General features: G+C 42.9%; 1 protein-coding gene across 4 annotated transcripts in view; it reads left to right on the forward strand.

Annotated features, from left to right (window-relative positions):
* LOC135216354 (phenylalanine--tRNA ligase, mitochondrial-like) overlaps positions 1 to 27,859 on the forward strand; it is a 292,985-nt gene that overhangs the window by 114,835 nt on the left and 150,291 nt on the right. For all 4 annotated transcript variants that reach the window (XM_064251594.1, XM_064251591.1, XM_064251592.1 and 1 more), the window contains one exon: positions 8,533 to 8,664. In XM_064251594.1, the coding sequence (XP_064107664.1) occupies positions 8,533 to 8,664 (132 nt within the window). The remainder of the gene's footprint in view (positions 1 to 8,532; positions 8,665 to 27,859) is intronic.

Genomic DNA, 27,859 nt, shown 5'->3' on the forward strand with positions numbered 1-27,859 from the left:
AAAGGTCAGGCATGCAAGAGACCATAGTCGCTGGTCTCCAACAAGGCGCTGCTTCGGGCATTCAACATCCTGGTCAATTAGCCCATGGTCAGGTTATGCCGGACTGCTCCACTCTCCCTTCCTTTCATTCGAGCAATCCTTGGAGGGTGGCTAATTATGCACCTTTCGTAAACGTAATGCTTACGATTGAGGGCTGCGGAACTCGAAGGATTGAGGACTTCGAGTTCTACCCGCCAGGGTTGCAGGCTCCTTTCATAGGCTATGTCCGTCTTACGGAATCTGCTTTGGTCAGGGAGGACAAGGTCCCGAAAGAGACCGTCATCCTCTCTCGGGACCAAGCTCGGCAAGTTTGGATCCGTAACCTTGACGAATGGCAGTGCGTAAACACTAAGGTCACAGCCTTCAGGAGTCCATTCACTATTTTTACGGTTGATGAGGACACTCCAATCCCGTTCACATCTAAAGTGGCGCAGAACTCACTCTGCAGGCTGCAATGAGAGATGAGCCTATGCCACAACTCCGGGAGACGGAAGCTACGTCTTTGCTACTTCCTGGTACAGACAACCTATGGGTAGACTTGCCAGCAACCTTCTCGGTTGGCAAGCTTAAACCTGACTGTGCCATCTCCTTATTCAGTGAATGGCTACCTAGGCTCTCTGATGCTCTCCAAACGGAATTCAACGCTAGGACACGGCTTGCGAGGCCCTTAACGGTCTAGTCATGACAGAAACGGCAGCTCTTGTGTATTTGCAAGAACCGCTGTTCAAGGTCATTGCCAAGGCACTATTGCTGAGTATGCAATGTGACTTGTATGATTTTGTTGTGGCTAGAAGGAACTGTAGAAAGCACGTCCTAGCTGAATCCACGATCAGGCACGAACCCAACAAACCCCTGGCCTCTTCTATTTGGGGTGCTGATCTTTTTCCAACCTCTGCAGTCAACGAGGTGCAACATGAGGCTGCAAGGTGAACCAAAGCCTTCGAGTTCGCTGGGGACTAGTATACAAGAGGAAATCGGAGTCTTCATCCTCGAATTCCAAACCAAAGAAAAAGCCTAGGAAGTTCCAACCCTTCCAGGCACCCCAGCAACAAGCCTTGGTTCAGGCTGTTCCAGTCCCTCAACCCTCCACCTCTAAGAGCCAACCCCAACAGCAGTTCGTACTGTTGACTCAGCCACAGCAGCAGCAAGCATCAACTTCCTTTGCTGTTTCCCCGACATTCAACCCAACCTTTGAAAGCCAGGCATTTCAGGCATTCAATAGGTTCGGTAGGGGCGGCAGATCTAGAGGCGCCTTTCGTCAACGAGGCGGAGGAAGAGCTACCAGTCGAGGCAGAGGTGGAAGGGGAGGACGTGGAGGCCGTCCGTCAGCAGCCCAATGAGATCTCACAGGTAGGAGGGAGGCTGTACCTCTTTCGTCACCGTTGGGGGTTCAGCAGTTTGGCACAAAGTATCGTATCCAAAGGCCTGGGCTGGAGTTGGATCGAAGGTCCACCTCCACCCAACACCTTCTATCAGGAACCAACAGCGGAGTTGGTAGAGTATTCCCGCGATCTCCTTCAAAAAGGAGCAGTGTCAAGAACCAAACATTTAAAATTTCAAGGTCGCTTGTTCAGCGTGCCAAAGAAAGGCTCAGACAAAAGAAGAGTAATCTTAGACTTGTCCCGTCTAAACTTATTCATTCTTTGCGACAAGTTCAAGATGCTAACCATCTCACAGGTGCGGACCTTACTTTCCCGTGGGGCCGTCACCACCTCTATAGATCTTACAGACGCCTACTATCATGTCCCGATAGCAAGACACTTCCGTCCGTTCCTAGGCTTCAAGTTAGGGAACCAAGCCTACTCTTTCAAGGTAATGCCCTTCAGGCTCAACATAGCCCCCAGGATTTTTACAAAGTTGGCGGACACGGTAGTGCAGGAACTAAGGTCTCAGGGTATTATGGTAGTAGCCTATCTGGACGATTGGCTCGTGTGGGCCTCAAGCATCGAAGACTGCCACATGGCTACAGCCAAGGTTATCCGTTTCCTCGAATACCTAGGATTCAAGATAAACACGACAAAGTCCCGACTGACACCAGCGTCCCGCTTTCAGTGGCTGGGGATCCATTGGGACTTGGATTCGCATACTCTATCAATCCCGCCGTTGAAAAGGAAAGAAATAGCCAAGGCAACCAGACAGTTTCTGAAATGCAAACAGACATCCCGGAGAAACCAAGAAAGGATCTTAGGTTCTCTCCAATTTGCTTCAGTGACAGACGTCCTATTGAAAGCCAAACTAAAGGATATAAATCGGGTTTGGCGTTCAAAAGCCAACAAAAGGTTCCGGGACAGGCTAGCCCCAATCCCGGCGATCTTACGGAAACGTCTCCGCCCCTGAGCGGAGGTGAAGAATTTGGCAAAGAAAATCCCACTGCAATTTCCGCTCCGGCCTTAGTGGTCCACACAGATGCGTCACTAACAGGTTGGGGAGGATACTCACAGTACAAAAAGGTACAAGGCACTTGGTCCCTTCAATTCTGCCAGCTTCATATAAATGTCCTGGAAGCCATGGCGGTGTTCCTCACCCTGAAAAAGCTTCGCCCAGCCAAGAAATCTCATATCAAGCTGGTGCTCGACAATACCGTAGTGGTACACTGCATCAACAGGGGAGGCTCAAAATCAAGCCACGTGAACCACGTCATGATAGCCATCTTCTTACTAGCAGGCAAGAACAAGTGGCACCTATTAGCTACTCACCTTGCCGGAATTCAGAAAGTGGTGGCCGACGCGCTATCTTGTTCAGCCCCACTGGTATCAGAATGGTCTCTGGACAGGAAGTCATTCAGTTGGGTATGTCAGCTAGTACCGGGGCTCCAGGTGGATCTCTTTGCCACGGAATCGAATCACAAACTCCCTTGTTATGTGGCCCCAACCTGGACCCTCTGGCTTATGCCACGGACCCGTTGGCTATAGAATAGAATCAATGGAACAAGATTTACCTGTTTCCTCCGGTGAATCTTCTCATGAAGGTTCTGCACAAGCTGAGGGCATTCAGAGGTCAGGTGGCTCTCATAGCCCCTAATTGGCCCAAGAGCAATTGGTTTCCCCTTCTACTGGAATTAGATCTCCGCCCTCAACGGATTCCCAACCCCAGGCTGTCACAGCTAGTGTAAACGAGGAATGTGTTCGCTTCCTCAGGACTTCAGAAAGCCCTAACTTTATGGACTTCATGAAATTTGCAGCACAGAGGGATGCGGATATTGATCCTCAGAACATCATTTTCTTGGAATCAGATAAATGTGAATCAACCCTTCGTCAATACGATTCAGCAGTTAAAAAACTGGCTGGGTTCCTGCACGAGTCTAATGTACGTACCATGACCAAAAATCTGGCTATCTCCTTTTTCAGGTCATTATTTGAACAAGGTTTGGCAGCTAGTACAATAACTACTACCAAATCAGCCTTGAAAAAGATTTTCCAATTCGGATTCAAGATTGATCTAACGGAATCATACTTTACTTCCATCCCCAGAGCTTGCGCCAGGCTCAGACCTGCTGAAAGGCCCAAGTCAGTGTCATGGTTCTTAAACGATGTCCTTAAGTTGGCCTCAGATATCAACAACTCCTCGTGTGATTATCAGTCCCTTTTGAGGAAAACTCTATTCCTCATAAGCTTAGCTTCAGGAGCTAGAATTTCAGAGCTGTCGGCCTTATCTAGGGACCCAGGTCATATAGAATTTCTTCCTTCAGGGGAGGTGTTACTTCCTCCAGATCGACGGTTTCTTGCCAAAAATGAGGACCCATTAGATAGGTTGGCTCCATGGAAAATTGTTCCGCTTCCACAGGACCCATCCCTTTGCCCGGTAACTTCATTGAAAGCTTACTTAACCCTCTTACGCCAACTGGACGTATTTTACGTCGACATTTTTTATCTCCTGTGTGCCGACTGGACGTATTTTACGTCGACTTACAAAAGTTTTTTTTTAAATTCGCGGAAAAATACTTATAGGCCTACCAGCCTAAAACTTTTGAATCATGCGCCTTGGGGGATGCTGGGAGTTCACGGATCGAGGTGTTGTTTTGTTTACAATCGTTACGCAGGTGCGCAAGCGCGAATTTCTTTCTTGCCGCACTAAAAAGTATCTGTGACACATCTCGGAAATTATTTCGTCACTTTGACATAATTTTTGTACCATTGTAAATTAGCCGTTACATGAAGTATTATATATGAAACTGTGCGCATTTTTATGTAGAATACAACAATAAAATACTCATGATTGTAGCTTTTATCAGTTTTGAGATATTTTCATATAAATAACGATAATTGCCAAAATTTCAACCTTCGGTCAACTTTGACTCTACTGAAATGGTCGAAAAACGCAATTGTAAGCTAAAACGCTTATATTCTAGTAATATTCAATCATTTACCTTAATTTTTCAACTAATTGGAAGTCTCTAGCACAATATTTTGATTTATAGTGAATTTATGAAAAAACTTTTTCCTTACGTCCGCGCGGTAACTCTTCCGAAAAAAATCATACATGCGATTGTGGTAATGTTTGCACCATTTTAAAATTAGCCGTTATATAAAGTTTTATATATGGAAATGTGCGCAATTTTATGCACAATACAACTAAAAACAACCCATGGTTGTAGCTTTTATCAGTTTTGAGATATTTTCATATAAATAACGATAATTGCCAAAATTTCAACCTTTGGTCAACTTTGACTCTACCGAAATGGTCGAAAAACGCAATTGTAAGCTAAAATGCTTATATTCTAGTAATATTCAAGCATTTACCTTCATTTTGCAACAAATTGGAAGTCTCTAGCACAATATTTCGATTTATGGTGAATTTATGAAAAAAATAACATTTTCTTTACATCCGCGCGGTAACTCTTCCGAAAAAATCATACGTGCGATTGTGGTAATGTTTGCACCATTTTAAATTAGCCGTTACATAAAGTTTTATATATGAAAATGTGCGCAATTTCATGTAGAATACATCTAAAAATAATTGAAGGTTGTAGCTTTTCTCATTTTTGAAATATTTGCATATAAATCACGATAAATAGAAAAAAAAACCACGTTCGGTCAACTTTGACTCTACCGAAATGGTCGAAAAACGCAATTGTAAGCTAAAACTCTTACAGTCTAGTAATATTCAGTCATTTATCTTCATCTGGAAACAAATTCGAAGTCTCTAGCAAAATATTTAGATTTATGGTGAATTTAAACAAAAATCTTTCCTTCCCTCCGCGCGCGGATTCTCCGCCACAAATCTCCGAAATACATACGTCCCATTCTCGGAATATTTGCTCCATTTCATATTAGGCATTTCATAGAGTTTTATATATGAAAATGTGCACAATTTCATGTAGAATAAAACAAAAAATATTTGAAGGTTGTAGCTTTTCTTATTTCCGAAATAATTGCATATAAAAAATATATATAAAAAAATTCAACATTCGGTGAACTTTTAACTCGTCAGATATTGTCGAAAACTGCAATTGTAAGCTAATACTCTTACAGTATAGTAATATTCAATCATTTGTCTTCATTTTGAAAGAAATTGGAAGTCTCTAGGACAATATTTAGATTTATGGTGAATATTTGAAAAAAATATTTGTTTACGTCCGCGCGTTACGAATTCATGCATTATTTTGTGATAATATTTTCTCTGTGTTGCTTTTATTGTTTTACAATGTGTTATATACCAAAATGATTGCAATTTAGTGTACATTACAACGAAAAAAAAGTAACTTGTTACCTTTAACCGTTTTGCGCACAGCGCTATTTGACTACAATTATATATGAAATTTCGTTTTTGCGCTATAATATATCACATTATTTATATATGATAATGATAATTTTTTCATTTCTGATGGTTGCATACTAAACTTCAGCCAATGACAAAAAAAGGAGCCAAAAATGAACTCTTAATCTTAAAAACTAAGCGCGCTGTGATTTTTTGAAGAAAATATTTTTTCCGCTTTCGCCCTCACTCCGAAACCCCTCCGGCACACGGGAGACAATTTTTTATTTACCGCTCCGGCGTAAGAGGGTTAAATAGAACATCTCGGAAATCTGATGGGCCTCTATTTATTAGGGAAAAAGGTGGCACCATTTCCCTAAAAGCAATAAGGCAACAAATACTATATTTCATCAAAAAAGCCAACCTGCAGTCCTTTCCACGGGTACATGATATTAGAGCTATAGCTACCTCAATAAATTTTTTCCAACATATGAATTTTGAAGATCTGAAGAAGTACACTGGCTGGAAATCTCCGGCAGTATTCAAACGCCATTATCTTAAGTCCTTGGAATCCCTTAAGTACCCGGCGGTAGCGGCGGGAAACACAGTTTCCCCCGATGCCGGCGGTGATAGTAGTCAGTAGTTCAGCTTTTTTTCTCCACTTGCCCCCTCCTTCCTACTGGCCTCATTAACATTCTTGCCTTCGTTCCAGTTACGTCACTGTTGTACTGGTCCTCAATGTATCATATTGTACATAATGTATAGTTCATAAGGAGCTTATTTCTCTAAATTTTGTTTACGATGTTTAATGTGATTTGATAGTTTTAAGGTTACTGCTCTTTTATGTTACGAATTTGTCACTTGGTGTACTTTATATGTCATAACCTTAATTGTTTTTCATTAGAATCCTTTTGGAAATTAATTTGTGTTCTTCCATTTTCCAAGCTTGGTATTTTCTCTGGTACTATTTCACGGAGCGACACGGCCGAGCCCAGAAAAGGGATTTTGACGTAGGAAAAATCTATTTCTGGGCGAAGGGCCCGTGTCGCCCAGTGAAATCCCACCCTTGTCTTTCCACTCCCAACTGTGCACCAAGCTTGGGTGCTATCTGCAGGTATGACGTCACAGGCGCTAGCTACACGGTAGCAGGTAGTGAGCCGTAGGTCGGCTCCCCTATTTTTGAGGTTTTTTGATGTAGGAGAGGCTAATTGGAGAAGGACCCGTGGTAGTGGTTTCACTCGCCCCATAAACCATACCGACGCCTTTTAATAAAGGTAAGTGAGCCAGAATATTCTGGCATTTCCAATTTAGCGGTTCTCTGGTATTATAACAATATCTTACCTTAGGAATAGTGCTAAAGGAACCTATTTCACTGGGCGACACGGGGCCTTCGCCCAGAAAAGGGATTTTGACGTAAGGAAAAATCTATTTCTGGGCGATTGGCTCGTGTCGCCAGCAAAATATCCTTTAATCTATTATTTCTAGGGTAAATGTACTAACACATACCAGAGAATAAATAAAATAAAGAAAAAGGTCAGTGTAACTGACTCGCTCACCCTCCAAGAGGGTGTCGGTATGAACACTAGGCGAGTGAGACCACTACCACGAGCCAAATGCCAATAGAAATCTCCCACTACAAAAACCCTCCATGAGGAGAGCCGACCCACAGAGTGAGCAGCTCGTACTACTACTACTCCATCCCATGCTGCCGACTGCTGCGCCTCTGGTGGCCATCCTTTTCAGTTAGCGCACACGAGTCACACGTGCTTATTTTCTCTCTGTGTTTTTTGTGCCCTTTCGTTGGATTTATCTATAATGGAGCGTGCAGCTATCGCAGCAGCTAAGTTAAGTACTCTTCCTACGTCAAAATCCTTTTTTTTTTCCTTTTCTGGGAGATGTTTCAGCATTTCATAAAGTATTTTATCTTCACCAGGGGCTGATGCTTTGGTATTCTGCAAGGCATCTTTGAGTTCAGCCGTGTAAATTTTGTATTATATAGTTCAAAATTATTTTCACTTAAATCAAGAAAAATCTGGGTATTTCTAATGTCTTGGAATTCTCAAGAATAGTTCTCACTATTTTCCATTTGGACTCATATACATATCTGGAGAATCTACTTCTGTGCTTTATAAATTTGAAAGGATTTTTTCTGCTTTTCATGTTTTTTCACTTGCAGTTGAAGAACAACCTTTGGTTGTATTAGCATGGCCCAGCCCATATTTGGCCCCTTGTTATCTTAGATACCTGCTATGTTCATTAACCTTTTCATCAGAGTAAATAGAGGGGTAATGGGTGATAGTCTAAAGTGCTCTGATTTTAATTTGGGATTCTTTATACAAGTGAAAGATAAGCAGTAAGTTAATACTGTAACAGTATTAAGTATAGCCATAATGAAATTGGAGAACTTGTTTTCTACTTAACTAAAACAAACATACTGATGAGAGTAGTTAAGTGAGAGTGGAGCCAGATTTACTTGTATCAAATTAGAGCCATTTATTTTTTTATGAAATTCAGGTTGAATCTTGTACTGCTTTAATTGTCAAGAACATGTACAGCAGAGTACTGGACATGTACTGTATTTTACACTCAAATTCAAATAATACTGTTTTCATTGTCTTTAGATACATGATAAAAATGTAACAAGAAAAAACTTACTCTGAATATGTGCGTTTGCATCTTTGCAAGTTTTATGTATGAAGGGTCTGTATCTGACAGTGTACTGAATAACCTTACATTATAATTTATTTATGGTTATTGAAGGGTGTCAATTAATGTTGTAACATGCTGGAACTTTTACAGATGTAGAGATGAAATGGGTAGATGCTTACTTCCCATTTACTCATCCTTCATGGGAGCTTGAGATTAAAATTGGAGGTGAATGGGTAGAACTCCTAGGCTGTGGTATTATAGAACAGGAGATTCTTGTTAATTGTAAGTATTGAATTAGTTGTGAAATTAGCCTTAAGGATGTTTATTTTACATTAAATTTTTTTTTCTGCTGATTAGTAAATTAAGTGTAAAGGATTAGGCTATGATCCAAAGCTATTAATCTAATTGGAACATTTAGTATATTTAAAGTGCCAGATTGGCAAAAATTACCAGTGCTGAGATGCTATTCATTTTGAGGATAGAAGATCAGAGCTGCATTTTCAGATAGGTACTCCTTGACACTTAAAGGAACCTTCCATCTTACTTGTACATGCTCATTTTTAGCTTGGTCCACTTAGACAGCGGAACGTAAGCAAAGTTTTGCTTTCGTTACTCTATCATCTTACACTTTAAAACTGATGAGCATGAAGAAACTTTCCTTTGGGCAAGACCATAACAATAGTAGATAAGAACAATATTATGCAAGGTTAATAAAATGTTTTGGGAGGGCAACATTTAACTAGTGAGGTCATGTTCAGATTGACTTCTAAACTTTCTGAGATGGTTTATGGTAAGATTTTGGGCTTTTTCTTTTTGTTTATTTTCCAGTATCTGTGTTCTTCTCATATTCAGAATTCTGTAATGGAATTTACCTTTAATGTGTGGATCCTGCAATGTAATATTTCACTCTTTCCGCAGAATAAACATGCAATGCATTTCAAATTTTAGATGAACCCAAAGAGTCTGAGTACTACTTAGGTTATGAAAATGAGCAAGCCGAGGAATTGATTTAATTAGTAGTATAGTGGAGTACATCTGCAAGAAAAGGGTTCAGTCAGAAAGGGCATTTTCTTCAGCAGATTACAGGTATTCTCCTACTTACGATGGGGTTATGTTCCGAAAAACCCATAATATGTCAAAAAAATTGTATCTCGAATATAGCCTAGCCTACACTAGGGTAATCAGTACCATCTTTACAAATAGGGTAGCGTACCCTACACTACACAGTATACTTATACATATATGGCATAGTAATTATTAATTTGTTCATGCAACTTACCTGACAGATATATATATAGCTGTATTTTCTGAAGTCCGACAGAATTTCAAAACTCGCGGCACACGCAGTGGGCGGCCAGGTGGTAGTACCCATTCCCGCCGCTGGGAGGCGGATATCAGGAACCATTCCCATATTTTTTCTGTCGCCGGTCGGTAAACTACTGTTTACAGACCTCCGCCTAGGATTTTTGGATTTGACTCGCAATTAAGTATCTGATTGACTTTTGGTTATTGATTCTGGATTGTTGGATTGGCATACACGATAGTGGACCGTTTTTTGACTTTGGATTGGCTTTTCTGTAAACGTGATGTCTGGATCAAGTGCAGTGAGTTTCAGAGTGTGTGTGAGGAGTGATTGTAAGGTGAGGCTACCGAAATCATTGGTAGACCCCCACACAGTATGTATGAGTTGTAGGGGGCATGTTTGTTTGGTGGATGATCGGTGCAATGAATGTGATGGATTGACCGATGATGGATGGAAGGTGTATGATTCCTATCGGCGTAAATTGGAACGCGATAGGATCAGGAGGTCTTCCTCCAGGAGTGGTTCTACCAAAGGTAAGGGTACTAATATTTCTCCTGCTCTAACACCTGTAGATTTTGCATCTCCTAAACCTGTGTTGTTGCCTTCGGGCCCTGAATCTGTGTCTGGAGAAGGTAATGCCCTTTCTCTAATTTTGGAGTCTCTTCGTACTCTGGAGACCAAAGTGAAAGCCTTGGAAACTGGCTCTGTGTTGTGGAGGGGGCGTCAGATCGGCCCCATAATGCCTCTAGGCCTAGACCGCTATCGGACTCCCAGGAATCAGGGAGGGGATATGTCGAAAGCCGCAAGAGGGTTACGGGGGCTCCCCACCAATCTGGCGTCCCTTCGGCAGGCCTTGTTGCAAAGTCCCAGGATGCCAAGGAGCGCGCACAGGCGCATATCCTTAAGGACTGCTTTTTGTCCTCCGAAGCGTCCTCCCCGCGCAAGGGGTGGAGCGCTCAGAGAGACTCTCGTCCGCTGAAAAGGACGTTTCGTTGTGAGGACGCTTCACGTCCTGTATCGCCAGTTTCTTTGCGCTCTTCTCCGGATGCGTATGACGCTTTTCCGCCTCAGAAGAGAGGTAGGATCTCATCCGGCGAGGACGCTGAGATGCGCTACAGTCGCTCTCTGGAGAAGCAGGTAGCTGTACCTGTGAGAAGGAAGGAGGTGTCCCCTCGCCCCTCGTCTTCTCGCAGGATCAGTCCTGCCCCCTCTGTTCGTTCTTCTCCGACGAAGAACATTCTTTTGTCCCTTCAGGACCAGTTGTCAGCGCTTATGGCTCAGAAGACTCGCCCAGCAGCAGTCAAGCCTAAGCGGAGGAAGGACCTTAGGCTGCCCGTCAAGAGGACGAAGCAGTCTCCTTCTCCCTTTCCTTGTTCGTCTCTTTCGCCGATTGCGTCTCCTTCGGCGATTCGCCGATCTCGTTCGCCCGCTAAGAGAACGGGTCGTCAGGACGCTTTCGTTCCCTCTCAACGTCATGGGCAGGCTGCTTGCCGTGATTCTCGAGAGGACGCTCAGGACGCTTTTGAGTGCGCTCAGGACGCTTTTGAGGACGCTCGGCAGGACGCTTTTCAGGACGCTTCGGAGGACGCCGAGCAAGAAGACGACGTGCACCAGGACGCTCGGAAGGACGCTCGTTGTGACGTGTCTCCTTTTAAGGAGAGAGCAGCCAGCAAGTCTACCTTATCGTTTAAGAAGCGTAAGGACGCTTCTCTCAGTATCAAGGCGGCCTCGGGCGCTGTTAAGGACGCTCTTCGCCGTCAGGACGCTCTGCCTCCTTCGAGCTGTAAGGTTCGCCGCAAGGAAGGCAGCCTAGATGAGGCTTCTGCTATTAAGCAACGGGGGTCCTTGATAAAGTCCAGACCCGATAGACGTACGCCCTCTCCGGAGGGGCGGTCTCCTCTTCCGATTAGGGAAGAAGGAGAATTGAGTAGTCCTGCTGACTCTGTTGAAGAGGAACTTTCTGCTGCCTCTTCAATCTCAGACTACAAAGTTCTTGTGCGGCTGTTGCAATCGTCCTTCGGGGACAAGTTCCAGCCTGCAGCTCCCAAGTCTCCTCCTTTGCAGTTTTCATCTTCGAAGACATGTAAGACCCCGGAGTTTGTAGAAATGAAGACTTCGCTCTCCACTAAGAGGGCCTTCAAGAAACTCCAAGACTGGATGGAACGAAGGAAGGATCAGGGCAAGTCAACTTTCGCCCTTCCTCCCTCTAGACTCAGCGGTAAAGGAGGTATTTGGTATGAGACCAAAGGAGACGTGGGTGTGAGAATCCCTTCTTCAGCGCAAGGGGATTTCTCCAGCTTGGTGGACTCTCAGAGGAGGTCCCTCTTATCCACTGCCAAAGTGACCTGGACCCCTACGGAGACAGACCATCATTTGAAGGGGCTGCTGCGGACTCTTGAAGTCTTCAACTTCTTGGACTGGTGCTTGGGAGTTCTAGATCTGCAATCTAGAAGCCCAGAGTCTCTCAGTTTGGGGGAGCTGTCCAGCGTGCTATCGTGCATGGACAAGGCCGTCAGGGATGGTTCAGAGGAGCTTGTCTCTCATTTTGGGACTGCCTTCCTGAAGAAGAGAGCTTTGCTGTGTAACTTCACAGCTAGATCTGTTACTCCAGCTCAGAAAGCGGAGCTGCTCTTTTCTCCTCTTACGAGCCATCTCTTCCCCCAGACTTTAGTTAAGGACCTGGCAAGCAGTTTGCAGGAAAAAAGCAAGCAGGACCTCTTTAGCCCAGTCCTCGAGACGTCCGGCAGTTCCTTCCACTTCTTCGTCTTTTGTACGACCGCCGAAGAAGGTTAAACCCTTTCGTGGGGCTCCTCCCTCGAGAGCAGCTCCTTGAGGGAGAGGGCTTGCAAGAGGAAGAGCTTCCTTCAAACCCAAGCCATCCAAGTGAAACTCATGTCCTTCAGACACCAGTCGGAGCCAGACTGAAGTCCTTTGCGGGAGCATGGAGAGAGAGAGATACGGACCCTTGGTCCCTCAAGATCGGGGAGCAGGGGTACAAGATCCCCTTTTTAGATCCTCCTCCTCTTTCCACGACTCCCAGAGACCTTTCTCCATCATATCAGGGAGAAAAGAGACAAGTGTTGTTCGATCTTTTACAACAGATGATCGAGAAAAGAGCGGTGGAACAAGTCGCGGACCTGGGGTCTCCAGGTTTTTACAACAGGATTTTCCTAGTACCAAAGCAGTCGTCGGGTTGGCGTCCAGTCCTAGATGTAAGCAGGCTAAATCTTTTTGTGGAAAAGACCAAATTCACGATGGAGACGCCTCATTCTGTTCTGGGAGCCTTGAGACCGGGCAACTGGATGGTGTCCTTAGACCTGCAGGACGCGTACTTTCACATCCCGATCCACCCTCTTTCAAGAAAGTACCTAAGATTCGTCTTAGGCAACAAAGTGTGGCAGTTCAGAGCCCTTTGTTTCGGCCTGACCACGGCTCCGATGGTGTTCACCGTCGTCATGAAGAATGTGGCGAGGTGGCTACACTCTTCGGGGATAAGAGTTTCCCTTTACCTCGACGACTGGCTTATCAGAGCGTCGTCGAGAGAAAAGTGTCTGAAGGACCTGCAGTTAACGTTAGCCTTAGCGAAGTCCCTGGGACTTCTTGTCAACCTCGAAAAGTCGCATCTGACCCCGACACAGTCCATCGTGTATCTGGGGATTCAGATGGATTCAATGGCTTTTCGAGCGTTTCCGTCCCAGGAACGTCAGCAGCTAGGTTTAGAGAAAGTCTCAGCCTTCTTGGGGAAAGAAACTTGCTCGGCGAGGGAATGGATGAGTCTGCTGGGCACCATTTCCTCGCTGGAAAGGTTTGTTTCCTTGGGAAGACTGCACCTCAGGCCTCTCCAGTTTTCCCTAAGTCTTCTGAGCCCCGACCTAGTGTTGTTCTCAGACGCTTCCATCGCGGGCTGGGGAGCAACACAAGGAGGGGAGGAAGTGTCAGGCTCCTGGAGAGGGGAACAGGCAGCCTGGCACATAAATGACAAAGAACTAGCAGCGATCTTTCTGTCTCTGCAGTTCTTCGAAGGAAGATTGACGAAAGGAAGATTGACGAACAAAATCGTTCAAGTCAACTCGGACAATACCACAGCCCTCGCGTATTTGAAGAATCAGGGAGGAACACACTCCAGGATTTTGTTTCACCTAGCAAAGGAGATTCTGCTGTGGGCAAAGAGAAAGAAGGTTACGATCCTGACAAGGTTCATTGCAGGAGTGCAAAAAGAAGGTTACAATCCTGACAAGGTTCATTGCAGGAGTGCAAAACGTCAGGGCGGACCTTCTCAGTCGTCAGGACCAAATCCTACCGACGGAATGGACCTTACACAAAGACGTGTGTCGAGACCTTTGGAAGTTGTGGGGACGTCCTCTGGTCAACTTATTCGCGACGTCAAGGACGAAGAGGCTTCCTCTGTATTGCTCCCCAGTCCTAGATCCAGAAGCAATCGCTGTGGACGCATTGCTATGGAGTTGGACGGGCCTAGACCTCTATGCCTTCCCGCCATTCAAGATCATGGGGGAAGTCATGAGGAAGTTTGCGGCTTCAGAAGGGACGAGGTTGACCCTGATCGCCCCGATGTGGCCAGCGAGAGAATGGTTCACAGAGGTCATGTCTCTCCTTGTAGACTTCCCAAGGACGTTGCCCTGGAGGAAAGATCTACTCAAACAGCCTCACTTCGAAAGGTATCACCAAAACCTCTCCGCTCTGGGTCTGACTGCGTTCAGACTATCGAAAAGTTGGCCAGAGCGAGAGGTTTTTCGAAAGCAGCTGCGAGAGCAATCGCAAATGCAAGACGAGCATCTACAAGAGCTGTATACCAATCGAAGTGGGCTTCCTTCAGGGCATGGTGTAAAAAGGAGGGAGTTTCCTCTTCCACGACCTCTGTGAACCAGATAGCCGATTTTCTGCTCTTTCTTAGGAATGTGCAGAAATTAGCAGTCCCTACCATTAAGGGATATAAGAGCATGTTGTCAGCGGTTTTTAGGCACAGAGGCCTGGACCTTTCTGACAACAAGGATATTCATGATCTCTTGAAATCTTTTGAGACCTCAAAGATTCCTCAAGCGAGACCGCCTTCATGGAACCTTGACGTAGTTCTTAGGTTCTTAATGTCAAGTCCTTTTGAACCTCTTCAAGCAGCGTCTCTTCGGAACTTGACAAGGAAGGCTCTTTTCCTAACTTCTCTGGCGACGGCGAAGAGAGTTAGTGAAATCCAAGCTTTTAGTCATCTAGTGGGATTCAAAGGAGACAACGCTGTCATATTTAACTCAATTCAGAGCAAATTGCTTTGCTTCTAGTTAGCATAAAAGAATATCTAGATACTTTACTTATATGAGACAAGGTCATCTTTTCATTATAAGACGTGTTCATTTTAAGTCGAAATATGAATTTAAAACATCTCGTTGGGAACTAAATTATTTTTTCGTTAACAGATTGCTTTGTGGGCATGTTTATTGTGTAAAGAAAATTACATGATTCTGTTTGCTATTTTCACTTGATTTCTTCGTAGTATGAGCTTTACCTTATTTTATTTATCATTTATCGGTGTGAAAACAGCAGTAAACTGTATTCTTTCAAGACCTGAAGTTTTGATTAAAATGATTCTCTCTCAACTTTATCTATGGTTGTGTTTGATTGGATAAGGTTACAGGAGTTTTATCTTTGTTATCGATGCACAATAACAGTCATTAGCAGCTCGAAAAGTGTTCTCAGCTTCTCAAAATTAGATACCTTGGTATTGGTAAAATGTAAGTCATATCTTCATTGCCATGATGGTGCTGAATGGCCTTCTTGTCCCCAGTGTAGGGTCAGCAGGTTCATATGGCCCAAATTTCATGCATTCAATTACTATGACCAGATCAAATGTACCTAATCTTGTAAGTGATTTGTTATTACTTCTATCATCTCCTCTATTGACGGTGCTCATTCCATTGGCAGTGCGGGTGCACGGGTTTGCAGTAATGCACTCAGCACAGTGTCAACCAGACACATTCCAGGATGACGGATGTATGACAGACAAGTTCAGTCATTAGGGTCAGCGTTGAAGAAAGAAGTGTCCAGGATCACCATTTCTTCATGGCTACATAAAGTGATTAAGCATGCCTACTTCGCTTATCGGCACCCTGGCGATAACCAGGGACTGCCTGTATTTTATATTCTACACAAATATACCTTTCAGTACCAAACCCTTCCTCTAGCAAAGGGAGAGAGGAACAATAACAAACATGTATAGGTGGCTACCTAGGTTTGTTATTTGAACAGATATACTATTTAGCTATCAACAACACCTCCAAACTAAGTTTCAACAGCTTGGTCTTGTTTCCTATTCAGTCAAGAAGTGGTGTCTAGGACTAAGCTCCTCTTTTTGGGAATTATCAGTTTTTATTTATTGATGGATTTGGAGTAGTTAATGTCTAAATAAACATGCATATAGCCTTCTATTTTTTATAGGTAGCATATGCAGAAGACCCCCCTGTATTCCCCTTCCAAATAGCTAAAATCTCATATTGCAATACCCTCCCTGAACACCTGAATTAGCCCTGGTCACTGACCAGCCTGAACTATATCCCCACATATTTACCCACTAACTGGGTAATTTAACTGTCAGTGCTATCAACACTGCAGGTAAAATCTAGTCAAATGAGTTACCTGTGTTACCGTTGGCAACACTGATGCAAATACCGGCCACTAGAGGCCTGTCTCCTCAATTGTTTCTTGTTTGCCATGCTGTGCTGATTGGTCCCACATCAGGCGAACTTTTGGTCATCTAGCCCGACCCCATTTAAAGAGTTTTTGCAATTTGGATATCGGTAGACGACTGAACTGTGTATTAACGTTTTTCTCCCAATTTGACTTTGGATAGGTACTTTGTACTCACTATGGATGAGTTACAAAATAAATGTCTTTGCCATCTGCTAACGCCTCTGCTTCTGCTTCATTTACAGTTTGACGATCGAGGCTTTTACAGCTGGACATGATGGTGCTCATCGGTTCTGCATGCCCTGCAAGTGTAGGATGAGTACCTTCACACATGATCGACATTCTCTTTGTTATTTCGTGTAAGAAGGTTGAGTGTAATACCTGTCTGAGATGTTTGTTTTGGTCAGGAGATAAAGAAGCATTAGAGTTAGTTATCCAAGATATTAGTGGACAGGTTATCATCTAGTATGTTTAGCCTATTTCTAGCCTGACGTATAATTTAAATAAAAATAGAGATAGTGGTAGTAGTAGTATAGTTGATTCTAATCGTTCTTTTTCAGCCCCCCTGCCTGTTCCAGAACCAGCCCTAACGAGTGCCGGGGGTCAATGAGAACCAAAAGCCTCCGAGTGGGTAGGTTCTGCCGGCACCCCCGGCCTGGAGCAGGCAGTGTTGGCAGTAGACTTCCCCTTCCCTCAATGTGGAAGTTCTGAGGATTATGAAAATTTAGGTCAGATACAGACAAGTAGGGATAATAGGCTACATAGTGTTCAGGAAGAGAAGTGCTGGCTTCTTCGGGTCGGTTTCTACTGTAGTTTATAGAGGGGCAGTTTGTCTTTAGAGCCTCTTTGGGTTTTTCCTGCTTCGAGTTCCTTGTATCAGAAGCTTTCTAGGCCATGGTTCAGATCTGGTTTCGGGTCTGTCAGGTTCTGAAGTGTTGAATACTGCTCCTTCGTCTTAAAGGTTCCTTTCCTCTATATATACGGTAGGGTAATTGTTAATTAATATTAACTAATTCTCAGTTCAATGCATATTGACTTACGATAATTCAGTATGTAGAGAAATTGAATAACTACGGCTAGCCTAGTGTTCATGATGATATATCGTATGCATATACAGTAGCCTAGCCTAAAGTATTTGCTGTATTACATATCGGTAGAGTAATTTTTATAGTGGCTAATGCTGTAGGCTCAAGGCATTCTGACTTCGAATAATTCAGTACAGGTGTAAATTGAACACGAAACGAGAATCCGTTCTTAGGATAATTCAATATAAAATGTAATCGAACAGGATTGAATGTCAGATTTTGTCCGACTTCAGCATTATAAGCGTTTAGTATGTATCATCATATTAGCGTAGTATAAATACTAACTCAGCAGTCAGTTTCTCGTTCTTGAATCAGCTGATGGCGAATACGAGTTTGCATCGCCGTATTTAACTCATTCTTGTCCTGATTGGCTAGCATGACTAACGTAACAACTCTTCCTCACTTATGCCATGTTTGTTGTCTTGAGGGAAGACGTGTTTTCAACTATGTTGACAATTAAAATAGTCAATAATGGTATCTTGTGCCATATAATCAAATATCATAAGGAATGTGTACATTTCATTGCTTTCCAAGAGTTCCCTCCGGTGACGGAATTCGTTTGTATGATGTCCTCATCCGTTTAGCAGACAAATTGCCGTCCGTAATTAGATTATGCTTATGTCAATTACAGTTACCAATATAATTACCAGTCGTATTATCAAATTACAGTGACAACTGAAATTAATATTAGGGTAAAGAGTTACATTTAATTACCTTAAAATATGTAATTGATTACTTTTCAATTAAATTACAATTACACAAGCTTGTCATCAAAACACAGCACTGTTGTAAGGAGGCATGGCTTAGACAGACAATGATTCCGACTAGTCAATTTCCTTTGCTCCAGATTCAACCATATCACTTGGTCTCGGCTATGTTTTTGTTTCTAGTTAGCATAAATGAATATCTGGATATTTAACCTATATGGAACAAAGTCATATTGTTCGTCTTACGATGTAATTTAAGTAAAAAATTTGACTAATACAAGAGCTTGGGACTTTTATCCATGTTGCTGATGCACGCAATATTGCCTTATCAGCTTCAGCTACATTTATAATGTGAATACAGTAATTACTGTCGCACGCAGATGAATACAATACTTTTCAATTAAATTACAATTACACAAGCTTGTCATCAACACACAGCTTAGACAGACAATGATGCCGACTAGTCAATTTCCTTTGCTCCAGATTCAACTATATCACTTGGTCTCGGCTATGTTTTTGTTCCTAGTTAGCATAAATGAATATCTGGATACTTAACTTATAAGGAACAAAGTCATATTGTTCGGCTTACGACGTAATTTAAGTAAAAAATTTGACTAATACATCTCATTGGAAGCTAGTTTTTCCCTCTATTTAGATTGCGTAAAATTTAGCTATTCCATTCTTTTTCACTCGTTTTCATAGGTATTGCGATCCTTATGTTACTAATCTTTTGTCAGTGTGAAAAGAACAGTAAATGAGCTCTTTCATGCTATTAATTTTCGTTTACCATGGCTGCGTTTGAATTCAGACAAACGCTTAGGGCTTTTATCCATGTTCCTGATGCACGTAATATTGCCTTATCAGCTTCAGCTACATTTATAACGTGAATACAGTCATTACTGTCGCACGCGGATGAATACAATAAACGGATGTTGCTGTTGGATTCAATTACTGTCACATGCGGATGAATACAAAGTGATGTTGCTATCAGATTCGATCGTATTAGCAACAAAGTCCTCGTTCGGTTGTTTATAGCTGTATGCAGTTATATGAGTATATATCATTAAGATAATACTTTTTACTTAGAAGAGGGTGCAAAGGTATGGAGGTGGAAATGTTTGACAATTGTAATTCGGCCCCTCTCTCTCTCTCTCTCTCTCTCTCTCTCTCTCTCTCTCTCTCTCTCTCTCTCTCTCTCTCTCTCTCTCTCTCTCTCTCTCTCTACTTTCCTGATTTCATATTCTCTCTGTTCATCTTACTTTCCACTTTCTCCTAACACTTGATTCATTGTGCAACAGAGAGGCTTTTCTTCCTGTTACACCTTTCAAACCCTTTTCTGTCAATTTCCTTTCAGCGCTGAATGACCTCATAGGTCCCAATACTTGGCCTTCGGCCTAAATTCTATATTAAACCCAACAATCTCGCTGTCTGACTGCACACTGCTGCCTACGCCAGCTGCGCGAGAGATATAGAAAGACTTATTTGCAATGTAGTGCCAATTTTGATTACTAACCCCATCGTAAAATCGAATTATTGCAAGACAGTTACTGTAGCTTGAATATGGACTGTATTCATGATCACGTCTTCAATAATTTTCCTGATTTTCTAATGTTTGTCAAGATTATCATGGGGAACAGAGTCGGTCTAGTTTCTCTCTTGCCCATTTTATTCTGTTAAAATTTATAATGTCTTTACACATTCTTCCTTATCTGGTCATTCTTCAGATGTCGCTTCAGAGTCTTCTCGCTCATCCTGTTTTCTTTGCCAATAACACAGCAGAGCAAGAGTTTTTATCGTTTCATCTTGAAATTTGGGGATTTCAACCTCTCTCTCTCTCTCTCTCTCTCTCTCTCTCTCTCTCTCTCTCTCTCTCTCTCTCTCTCTCTCTCTCTCTCTCTCTCTCTTTGGGGTTAAAGGAAGTAATTCTGGAGGGGCTGCCTTCTTAGCACCTTCCACAGGTCCTGTAGTTCTCAGGCTGCTGGTGTTGATGCTGCAAGGCGGTATCCGCAACTCTGTATTTTCACCCTTTACATGTTTTGAGACGTAATGCGTCCTCTGTAGTTCTTGCGGGGGCTACAACAGTTGGAGCTCTGTAGTTCTTGCGGGGGCTATAGCAGTTTGAGATTCATCTGCGCCATTGTTGACTGTATCAATACTGGTTGTGTCATCAGCCACTCCTTTCATTAGGTAGTTAGTAATCTTCCTTCTTCGGTTCCCATTTATATACCTTAGGTGTGTGAGGCGTAACGTGCTTACCGTGATAATTGCTGGGGGGCTACGGCCGTTTGCAGTTCATCTGCACCATAGTTATTACCACCACAGTTGGTTCTCCACCTGCACAATGTCGGCGCTATGTGCTCCAGTGGTTACTCATAGTGACTTTCCTCTCCCTCTCCTCTCCCCCCCTTCTGTCTCTTCCTCTCGGCTCCCCTCTCTCTTCCCTCCCCCTCTCTTCCCTCCTTCTCCTCTCGCTCTCTCCTCTCTCTGAGGTCTCTCTCTCTCTCCTCTTCTCCTTCAACCTCTCTCTCTCTCATCTCTCTCTCTCTCTCTCTCTCAACTTCTGCTTATTTCTCAACTTTTTCCTGCTGCTTTTCTGTTCTACCTTCAAGGGGTTTCAGTGTGGGTTCGGCCTTGATTCCATATCTTCCGGGAGTACTTCCTTCCCTCACATGCACAGTAATATCCTGAACTTGCGCAAGGTTAGATTCCAGACCCCTTCGCACAAGCGGAAGGTTTGCTTAAGTTTGGCACAGTCTCTGAAATTACTAATAAATGCTTACTTTTAGAGTTTGAACACTAAAGATGACCCTAATCATGCTCCCTAAGCATTAGGCTAACTTTTAAATGAAATTAAAGTTACTGTAATTTTATTTAAAAGTTAGTTTAATACATTACCCTTAAACAAGGATTAACTGGTTGGCATAAAAATAGTTACTGTAACTACTATATACATACGTATCCATTTTTGTACATATACTAAAGTTACCCCTGATTCATGGAATGCCATTTTCTTTTTCTGTCAGAGTAAAAGTTTTCTTTGCATCACTAGGTAAACTTCATAAGTCAGTGATTGTGTGACTTCATAACAAAGTCACACAATTGAATAAAATAAAGAAGACATGTATGTACATAAGTCATGTTTGCAGAGGGTGAAGGTAAAATTAAATCAATTTAAAATCGTGAACTAGTGTGAAAGCTAACTATGAGAGAGAGAGAGAGAGAGAGAGAGAGAGAGAGAGAGAGAGAGAGAGAGAGAAATACATACACCATGTAGGTAAAGCTCTGGAGGGGTATCATCTTTAAAAAGCGTGAGAACTAGTGTGAGAGCTAACTACAAATGAGAGAGAGAGAGAAATACATATGTCATGTGGGTAAAACTCTGGAGGGGTATCATCATCTTTAAAAAGTGCGAGAACTAGTGTGAGAGCTAATTACGAGAGAGAGAGAGAGAGAGAGAGAGAGAGAGAGAGAGAGAGAGAGAGAGAGAGAGAGAGAAATACATATGTTATGTAGGTAAAACTCTGAAGGGGTATCATCTTTAAAAAGTGGGATCACATCTTCTGAAAGTACATTAACTGTGTGTGCTTTAAATGTGTAGCATAGTACATACAGATTGTACCAGCACTTTTCTCCGAGGTTAAGAAAGTAATTTTTACAGAACGACATCTCTAATGTTTAACTAGTTGATCATGGAGTTCTTTTATAGTGACTAACACTGAATTACCTACTGTCTATGTATTATTTTCAAAAATATAAATAGCATACACATAATCTCCTTCCTGATTTTACACTTAAAAGCATGAAAACTTATACATACTAATTGTAGTATATTAGTACGTACTTCAGAAATTAAGCAAAGTTCCTGAAGGAATATCATCTTTGAAAAGTGCAGTAACTTTGTGAGTGGGTATCACATCTTATAAAAGAACATATTTGCACTAACTGCATATTTATGCATGTACAAAAATAAAAATGATACATTTTTAATAAATATTTTATACAGAAAAGCTTTAAAATTTAAAAATTTGCATAATAAATTAAACATAAACACTTTTGCAGGGTTTTGCAGTGTTTCTGTAGGGTTTGCAAATGTTTGCGCTATTATGAAGAACACATGTATGATAATTAGTCAAGTTCCGATGAAAAGTTCACTCTATTGTGAATTCGCACAAATCGAATCTGTAAGTTCGGGGTATTACTGTATACTATTACGTATTATGAAATAGGATGAACATAACAAATGTAATCTTTTTTACACAAAAAAAACTTGCTCCTGACACCATTTACTAACAAAAGGAATAACTAAATCTAGTTCACAAGATGTATTTAAGTCATAGATCAACTCCAAAACACTTCATATAACGGAAAATAACCTTGTCCCATATAAATAGTTTCTAGAGATGAATTTAAGCTAAATGAAAGAAAATTGCTCTGAATTGTGTTAAATACAGCAAAATAATCGTACCTCTGCCCTTAAAAGGTTTTTCCAAACCAAATCATAATCGGTTTGCTTGTATATTATAATACTATAGTAATATGAGCTACACAGTATTATTGGATAAAGCTAAGTGAAGGATAACTTAGCCTAAGCTACCGATAACCAGACAACAGTGCTAGTGTAAACCAAAATGCTGGTAACCGACAACAACGGTAACTGGTGGCTACCTGTACTACATTTCCTTGCCAATGTTTTCTCCATACCAAAATAAGGTATTATGTAAAAAATATCTAAGTCCTGTTCTACTTAAATTAACATCATTTGTGTCATAACTACAGTAATTTTTTTACTCTCGTACAATGACTGAAATGCAAGCCAAACATTGTTATTATCAGATTTGGTTAGGTTGTTGTAGCAAAACTTTATTAATAAACATTACCTTAATATAATTTATCTAGCCCTAAATCCCCAAAAACCTTACCAAAATTTACCATATTGGCAATCCTGTTACCTCCTATTCTGTACGCCAGTTGGCAACACAGCCGTTGACAGTTACAAAACCTTCCCTTGAAAATCAGTTGTTAATGAGAGCCCATGTTGTTTACATCACAGCCGCTCTTTATAAATTTCCAAAACCTTTTTTTGTGCCTTTAAAGCTCTCATTAATTGTTAATGTGGCTTTATGTCATTTACCATTTATGAAATCCACGAAATTACTGAATTAACTTTTATTTCTATTGTAGTATATATTTTATCTTGACGAACTTATGCGCATCCTGGATTTACGTGACCTGTCCAATGGATAGCCAAGATGAATTGACCCTTCCTTCTGTTAGCAACATCAGGAATTGCCCGGTTTGTGGGACAAGGATGAGTAGCAGGGAGTATGAACCCCATGACTTTTGTAACTTGTGGATAGCTTTGTGACTTGACTTCTCATTGCAACTTATGTAAGTCTTGGTCTGATGTAGACATGAAGGTGTATGTTAAACATCAAAGAATCTTGCAGTGTAAAAGATTGATTAAGGAGAAAAAGAAATCAGTAGCTTGACCTATATCTAATGGTTCTGGTTCTTTGGTTTCAGTATCATGTGATTCCGATTCCGAATTAATTGATGTTTTGCCACCTGTACAACTGGTAACTAATGAAGTCGTTTCTGATTTTGGCTCAAAATTTTTGGCGATGGAAAATAGTTGGAATAAGAAATTTGAAACATTACAGCATAGTTTAGATAGAGACATTTCATCCAAGTTTAACAAACTGTCAGAAAATTTTGAAGCAGCTTTTACTGGAGTGTTTTACAATCTTTTAGATTCATTTTCAGCTCCTCATTAGGTACCTGTCGACAGCACCCTGGGTAACAGTGCAACAGATACCCTGGCTTGTGACCCCCTCATGGTGGAGGCCTAGGGGGGATCCGGTCTGGGCAGGTGCCTGACAATTCTTTACCCAATGTGTCCCCTGTTAGTCCCGTAACAGTGCCAAAGGGCGCTTATTTAGGATAAGGGGGAAGGGGCATTAGTTTTCAGACCTAAGACGGGCAAAGTTTCACAGTTAAGCTGGCCTCACACTAGGCATTTTTTTCTCGAGCAGCGAGCCGTTGCTGCCGAGAATGAAAAACCGGGAGCTTTTAGCTCGAGATTCTAGCTTCCCAACAGGACGGGAAGCAGCCAGCACGAGCCACGAGCCACAGCATAGTGTAAACAAACAAGATGGCTGCTGCTGATAAGACGTACTCTCCTGAGCCACTCTTGAACCCACAAACGTTTTTTGTTACTCTTGCATTCACGTAAGTTTCCGAGAAATAAACCACTGCAGCGCATCTTGCAACAGTCCGACAATTTCTGGGCGCCAGGATGATATCAGCTGATCAGTTTTGTTTACTTTTTCCTACGGCTCCTCGAAACCACGAGTTCCTAGTGTGACGATACAACACTTTTGCTCACGAGCATCAGCTGGGTGCTGGCCAAAACCACGAGCAAGAAATGACTAGTGTGATACCAGCTTTAGGATCTGACGATGATGATGATGACGTGGATTCGTGTGATATTGTTGTTTCGTTGAATGGCGGTCATGATATTGAGTTCAAGAAACTTTTTTTATTTAGTTTTGAGTTTTCTTCCTCAGGCGAGGCCTAAAAAACAGAGGCAGCCTCTGCCTTGTATTGCAGAAAGGACTTTTCTTGTCAGTCCTTCCTGGTGGTGGTAATTTTTACATTTTCCCTCTGCTCAGAGGTTTGCGAGTGAGGTCAGACATCACTGCTAAACTTTTAAAGGTGATTGGGGAAGGGAAGAGGAAGCTCTCTTCTGTTCTACGACACCAGAGAGGTGTTTATCAGGTGGCGGATGATACTTCATTCTCTCGAACCCCCAAACCAAATCCTGATTTTGTCTGACTTTTGGGTCAGCCTTTGCTTTCCAAGGCTTCGGTCTCAGTCTCACTCAAAGACTTTATTGCCATGTGAGTCCTCAGAGGTCTTTTAATGTATGTCAAGGACTCAAGGTTTGTTCCTCCCGATGCTCCTCTTTTTGAGAAATTTGCTTGTCTATTTCAATCACTTCTGTACATCAGAATGAGCTTGCCGCTTCTATGCAGGCCTTTCTCGTTTCTCTAAGGCGTAACTTGTATTTGTCGCAGTTACCCTCTTCTTGTTTGGAGATGTAGAGAAATCGCTTATTGTCCTCTTCTCCTTACGGCGATTCCCTTTTTGATATGTCTGTGGTTTTTGAGGTTTTGAAAGAACATCAAGGCAATGCCTCTTCTGAAGCTCACTGGGCCTTATAAAAAGCTTTGTCCTCAGGTGCTCCAGCTCAACAACCTCCTTCATCTGGCTCGTTTCTCCCAAGTACATCTCAAGTTTCTGGCGCCTCAGCTTCCTCCTATGGCTCTCAACCTTTGAAATGCGGGAGAGGTTCTAGGCGCAAATCTAAGGGCAGAGGAAGAGCTCAACCTCCAAGAGGTCCTTCTTCTTCTTCCTTGTCTGTGCATAAGAATTTTTGGAAGTAGGAGTCATTACCTCACCCGGAGACTGCAGTAGGAGTTTGTCTCTCTCACCATTGGTCAGCTTGGCAGGAGAGAATGGTGGATGCTTGGGTAGTGAAGGTCCTGAAGGTAGGTTATGAGATCCCTTTTGTTTCGAGACCTCTCGAGTTCAGCAGTTATTCCCCTCACTCAATCAGGGGTCAAGCCTTGGAGGAGCTTTCAGCCCTCTCGGAGAAGGATGCCATAGAGCGAGATCCTCCTTCTCCCGGGTTTTACTCATGGGTGTTTGTGGTTCTTAAGGCCTCGGGTGCCTGGCACCCCATCATAGATCTTTCGGTCCTAAACAAGTTCATTCCAAAGTCCAAGTTCCGGATGGAGACAGTTCAGACTGTTCTTTCATCCATCAGGAAGGGGGACTGGATGATTTCCATCGATCTGCAGCAGACCTTACCTACGATTTTTCACGGATTCGGAAGTTTTCCAGTTCAAGACCCATTGTTTCGGCCTCACCACTGCCCACAGGTCTTTTCTCAGGTGATGGCTCCTGTTTCGGATATTCTGCATTGGTTAAAAAAGTAAGGATGCTTTGGTAGCTGGACGATTGGCTAGTCCAGGCCCACTCTCTAGAGAAATGTCTCCGATAGAGGGAGATAGTTCTGGCTCTGTGTCAAGTTGGGCATTCGTGGCAACTTCGACAAGTCCAATCTAATCCCTTAAAAGATCATGACATATCTGGGGATTGTTTTGAATTCCCAGATTTTGAAGGCTTTTCCCTCTCAGAAACGGATAGACAGGCTTTTAAGTCTGGTAAAGAATTTGTCCTCCATAATGCAGCCAGTCTCTCTTTGGAGGACTCTCCTGGGCCATTTGTCCTCCCTCATCCAACTGGTTCCCGGAGATCGTCTCAGAATGAGGTCTCTTCAGTCGACCCTTCGCCAGTCATGGAATTTTGTGTCCAAGGACACGATAGTCACCTCCTCTCCACAATGTCAGAGGATCTCCATTGGTGGATGCAAGTTCACTGCCTCGAGTCAAGGATCGTCTCCTCTTTCAGTTCTGCCAGACCTGTTGTTTTGGTCAGACGCCTCAGATCAAGGTTGGGGCGCGCATCTGGGCTCCGAAGCCGCTTCAGGCCTTTGGTCAGAGGAAGAGAGGATCATGTCAATAAATTGGAGGGAACTAAGGGCAGTGCACCTAGGCCTTCTTTCATTTCAGGATCAGCTGCCGGAGTCAGTTGTAGTGATCTTAGGTCGACAACATCACAGCAGTCTCGTAGTTAAGAAACCAAGGTAGTACACAGTTGGACCTTCTCACTCAAGAAGCCCGATCAGTCTTGTGTTGGGCAGAAGACAGGAGAATTACATTGGTCCCTCAGTTTATCCTAGGCCATCACAACGTCATAGCAGACGCCTTGTCAAGACTGAACAAAGTTCAAGGGTTGGAATGGACACTTTGCCAGGAAGTCTTTGGCAGCCTCAGAAAGAAGTGGCCTGTCACAGTCGATCTGTTTGCCACCCCACTGAATTTTTGGTGCCAGATCCCCTTACCAGACTCCTCGGAGTGCCGGGACCGACGCTCTATTGTAGGACTGGGAGGGCCTTCAAGCATATGCATTTCCTCCGTTTGCTCTGGTGAGGTCAGTTCTGAACAAAGTTAGGGTGACCAAGTGTCTGGATCTCACCTTGATCGCCCCCTTCTGGCCACAGGAGGAGTGGTTTCCCAACCTACTGGAAGCACTGGTGGAGCCCCTCCTTCACCTGACAAAGATACCAGATCTTCTCAAACAACCTCATTTTTCGGTTCCTCCAGAGGCTCCACATGCTTCATCTCCATGCCTGTAGACTGTCAGGAGATTCCCCAAGCAGGAAGGGTTCTCCTCCAGAGTGGCCTGACTGTTGGCTCTTGCCAGACGGCAATCAACTAGAGTAATTTATCAAGCTAAATAGTCGGTTTTCAGACATTGGTGTAGGTCTCAAGGGTATTCAATTTCTAGGCCTTCCTTACCAAAAATAGTGGAGTTTTTAGTTCATTTACATCATGACAGGGGCCTGTCATCTTCATGCATTAAGGGTTATAGGTCGATGCTTTCCAATGATTTTAAGGCGAAGCTCCCTGAAATCTCTTCTTCTTATGTCATTAGAGATTTAATTCTATCTTTTTACCTATCTCAACCCAGTCTGCGGTTGTCTCCTCCGACATGGGACGTTATTAGTCCTTCAAGCCTTGAGGTTCCCTCCTTTTGAGCCTTTGAATACTGCCGATTTTAGG

This window comes from Macrobrachium nipponense, chromosome 6 (assembly GCF_015104395.2).
Source record: "Macrobrachium nipponense isolate FS-2020 chromosome 6, ASM1510439v2, whole genome shotgun sequence".
Taxonomy (NCBI): Eukaryota; Metazoa; Arthropoda; class Malacostraca; order Decapoda; family Palaemonidae; genus Macrobrachium; species Macrobrachium nipponense.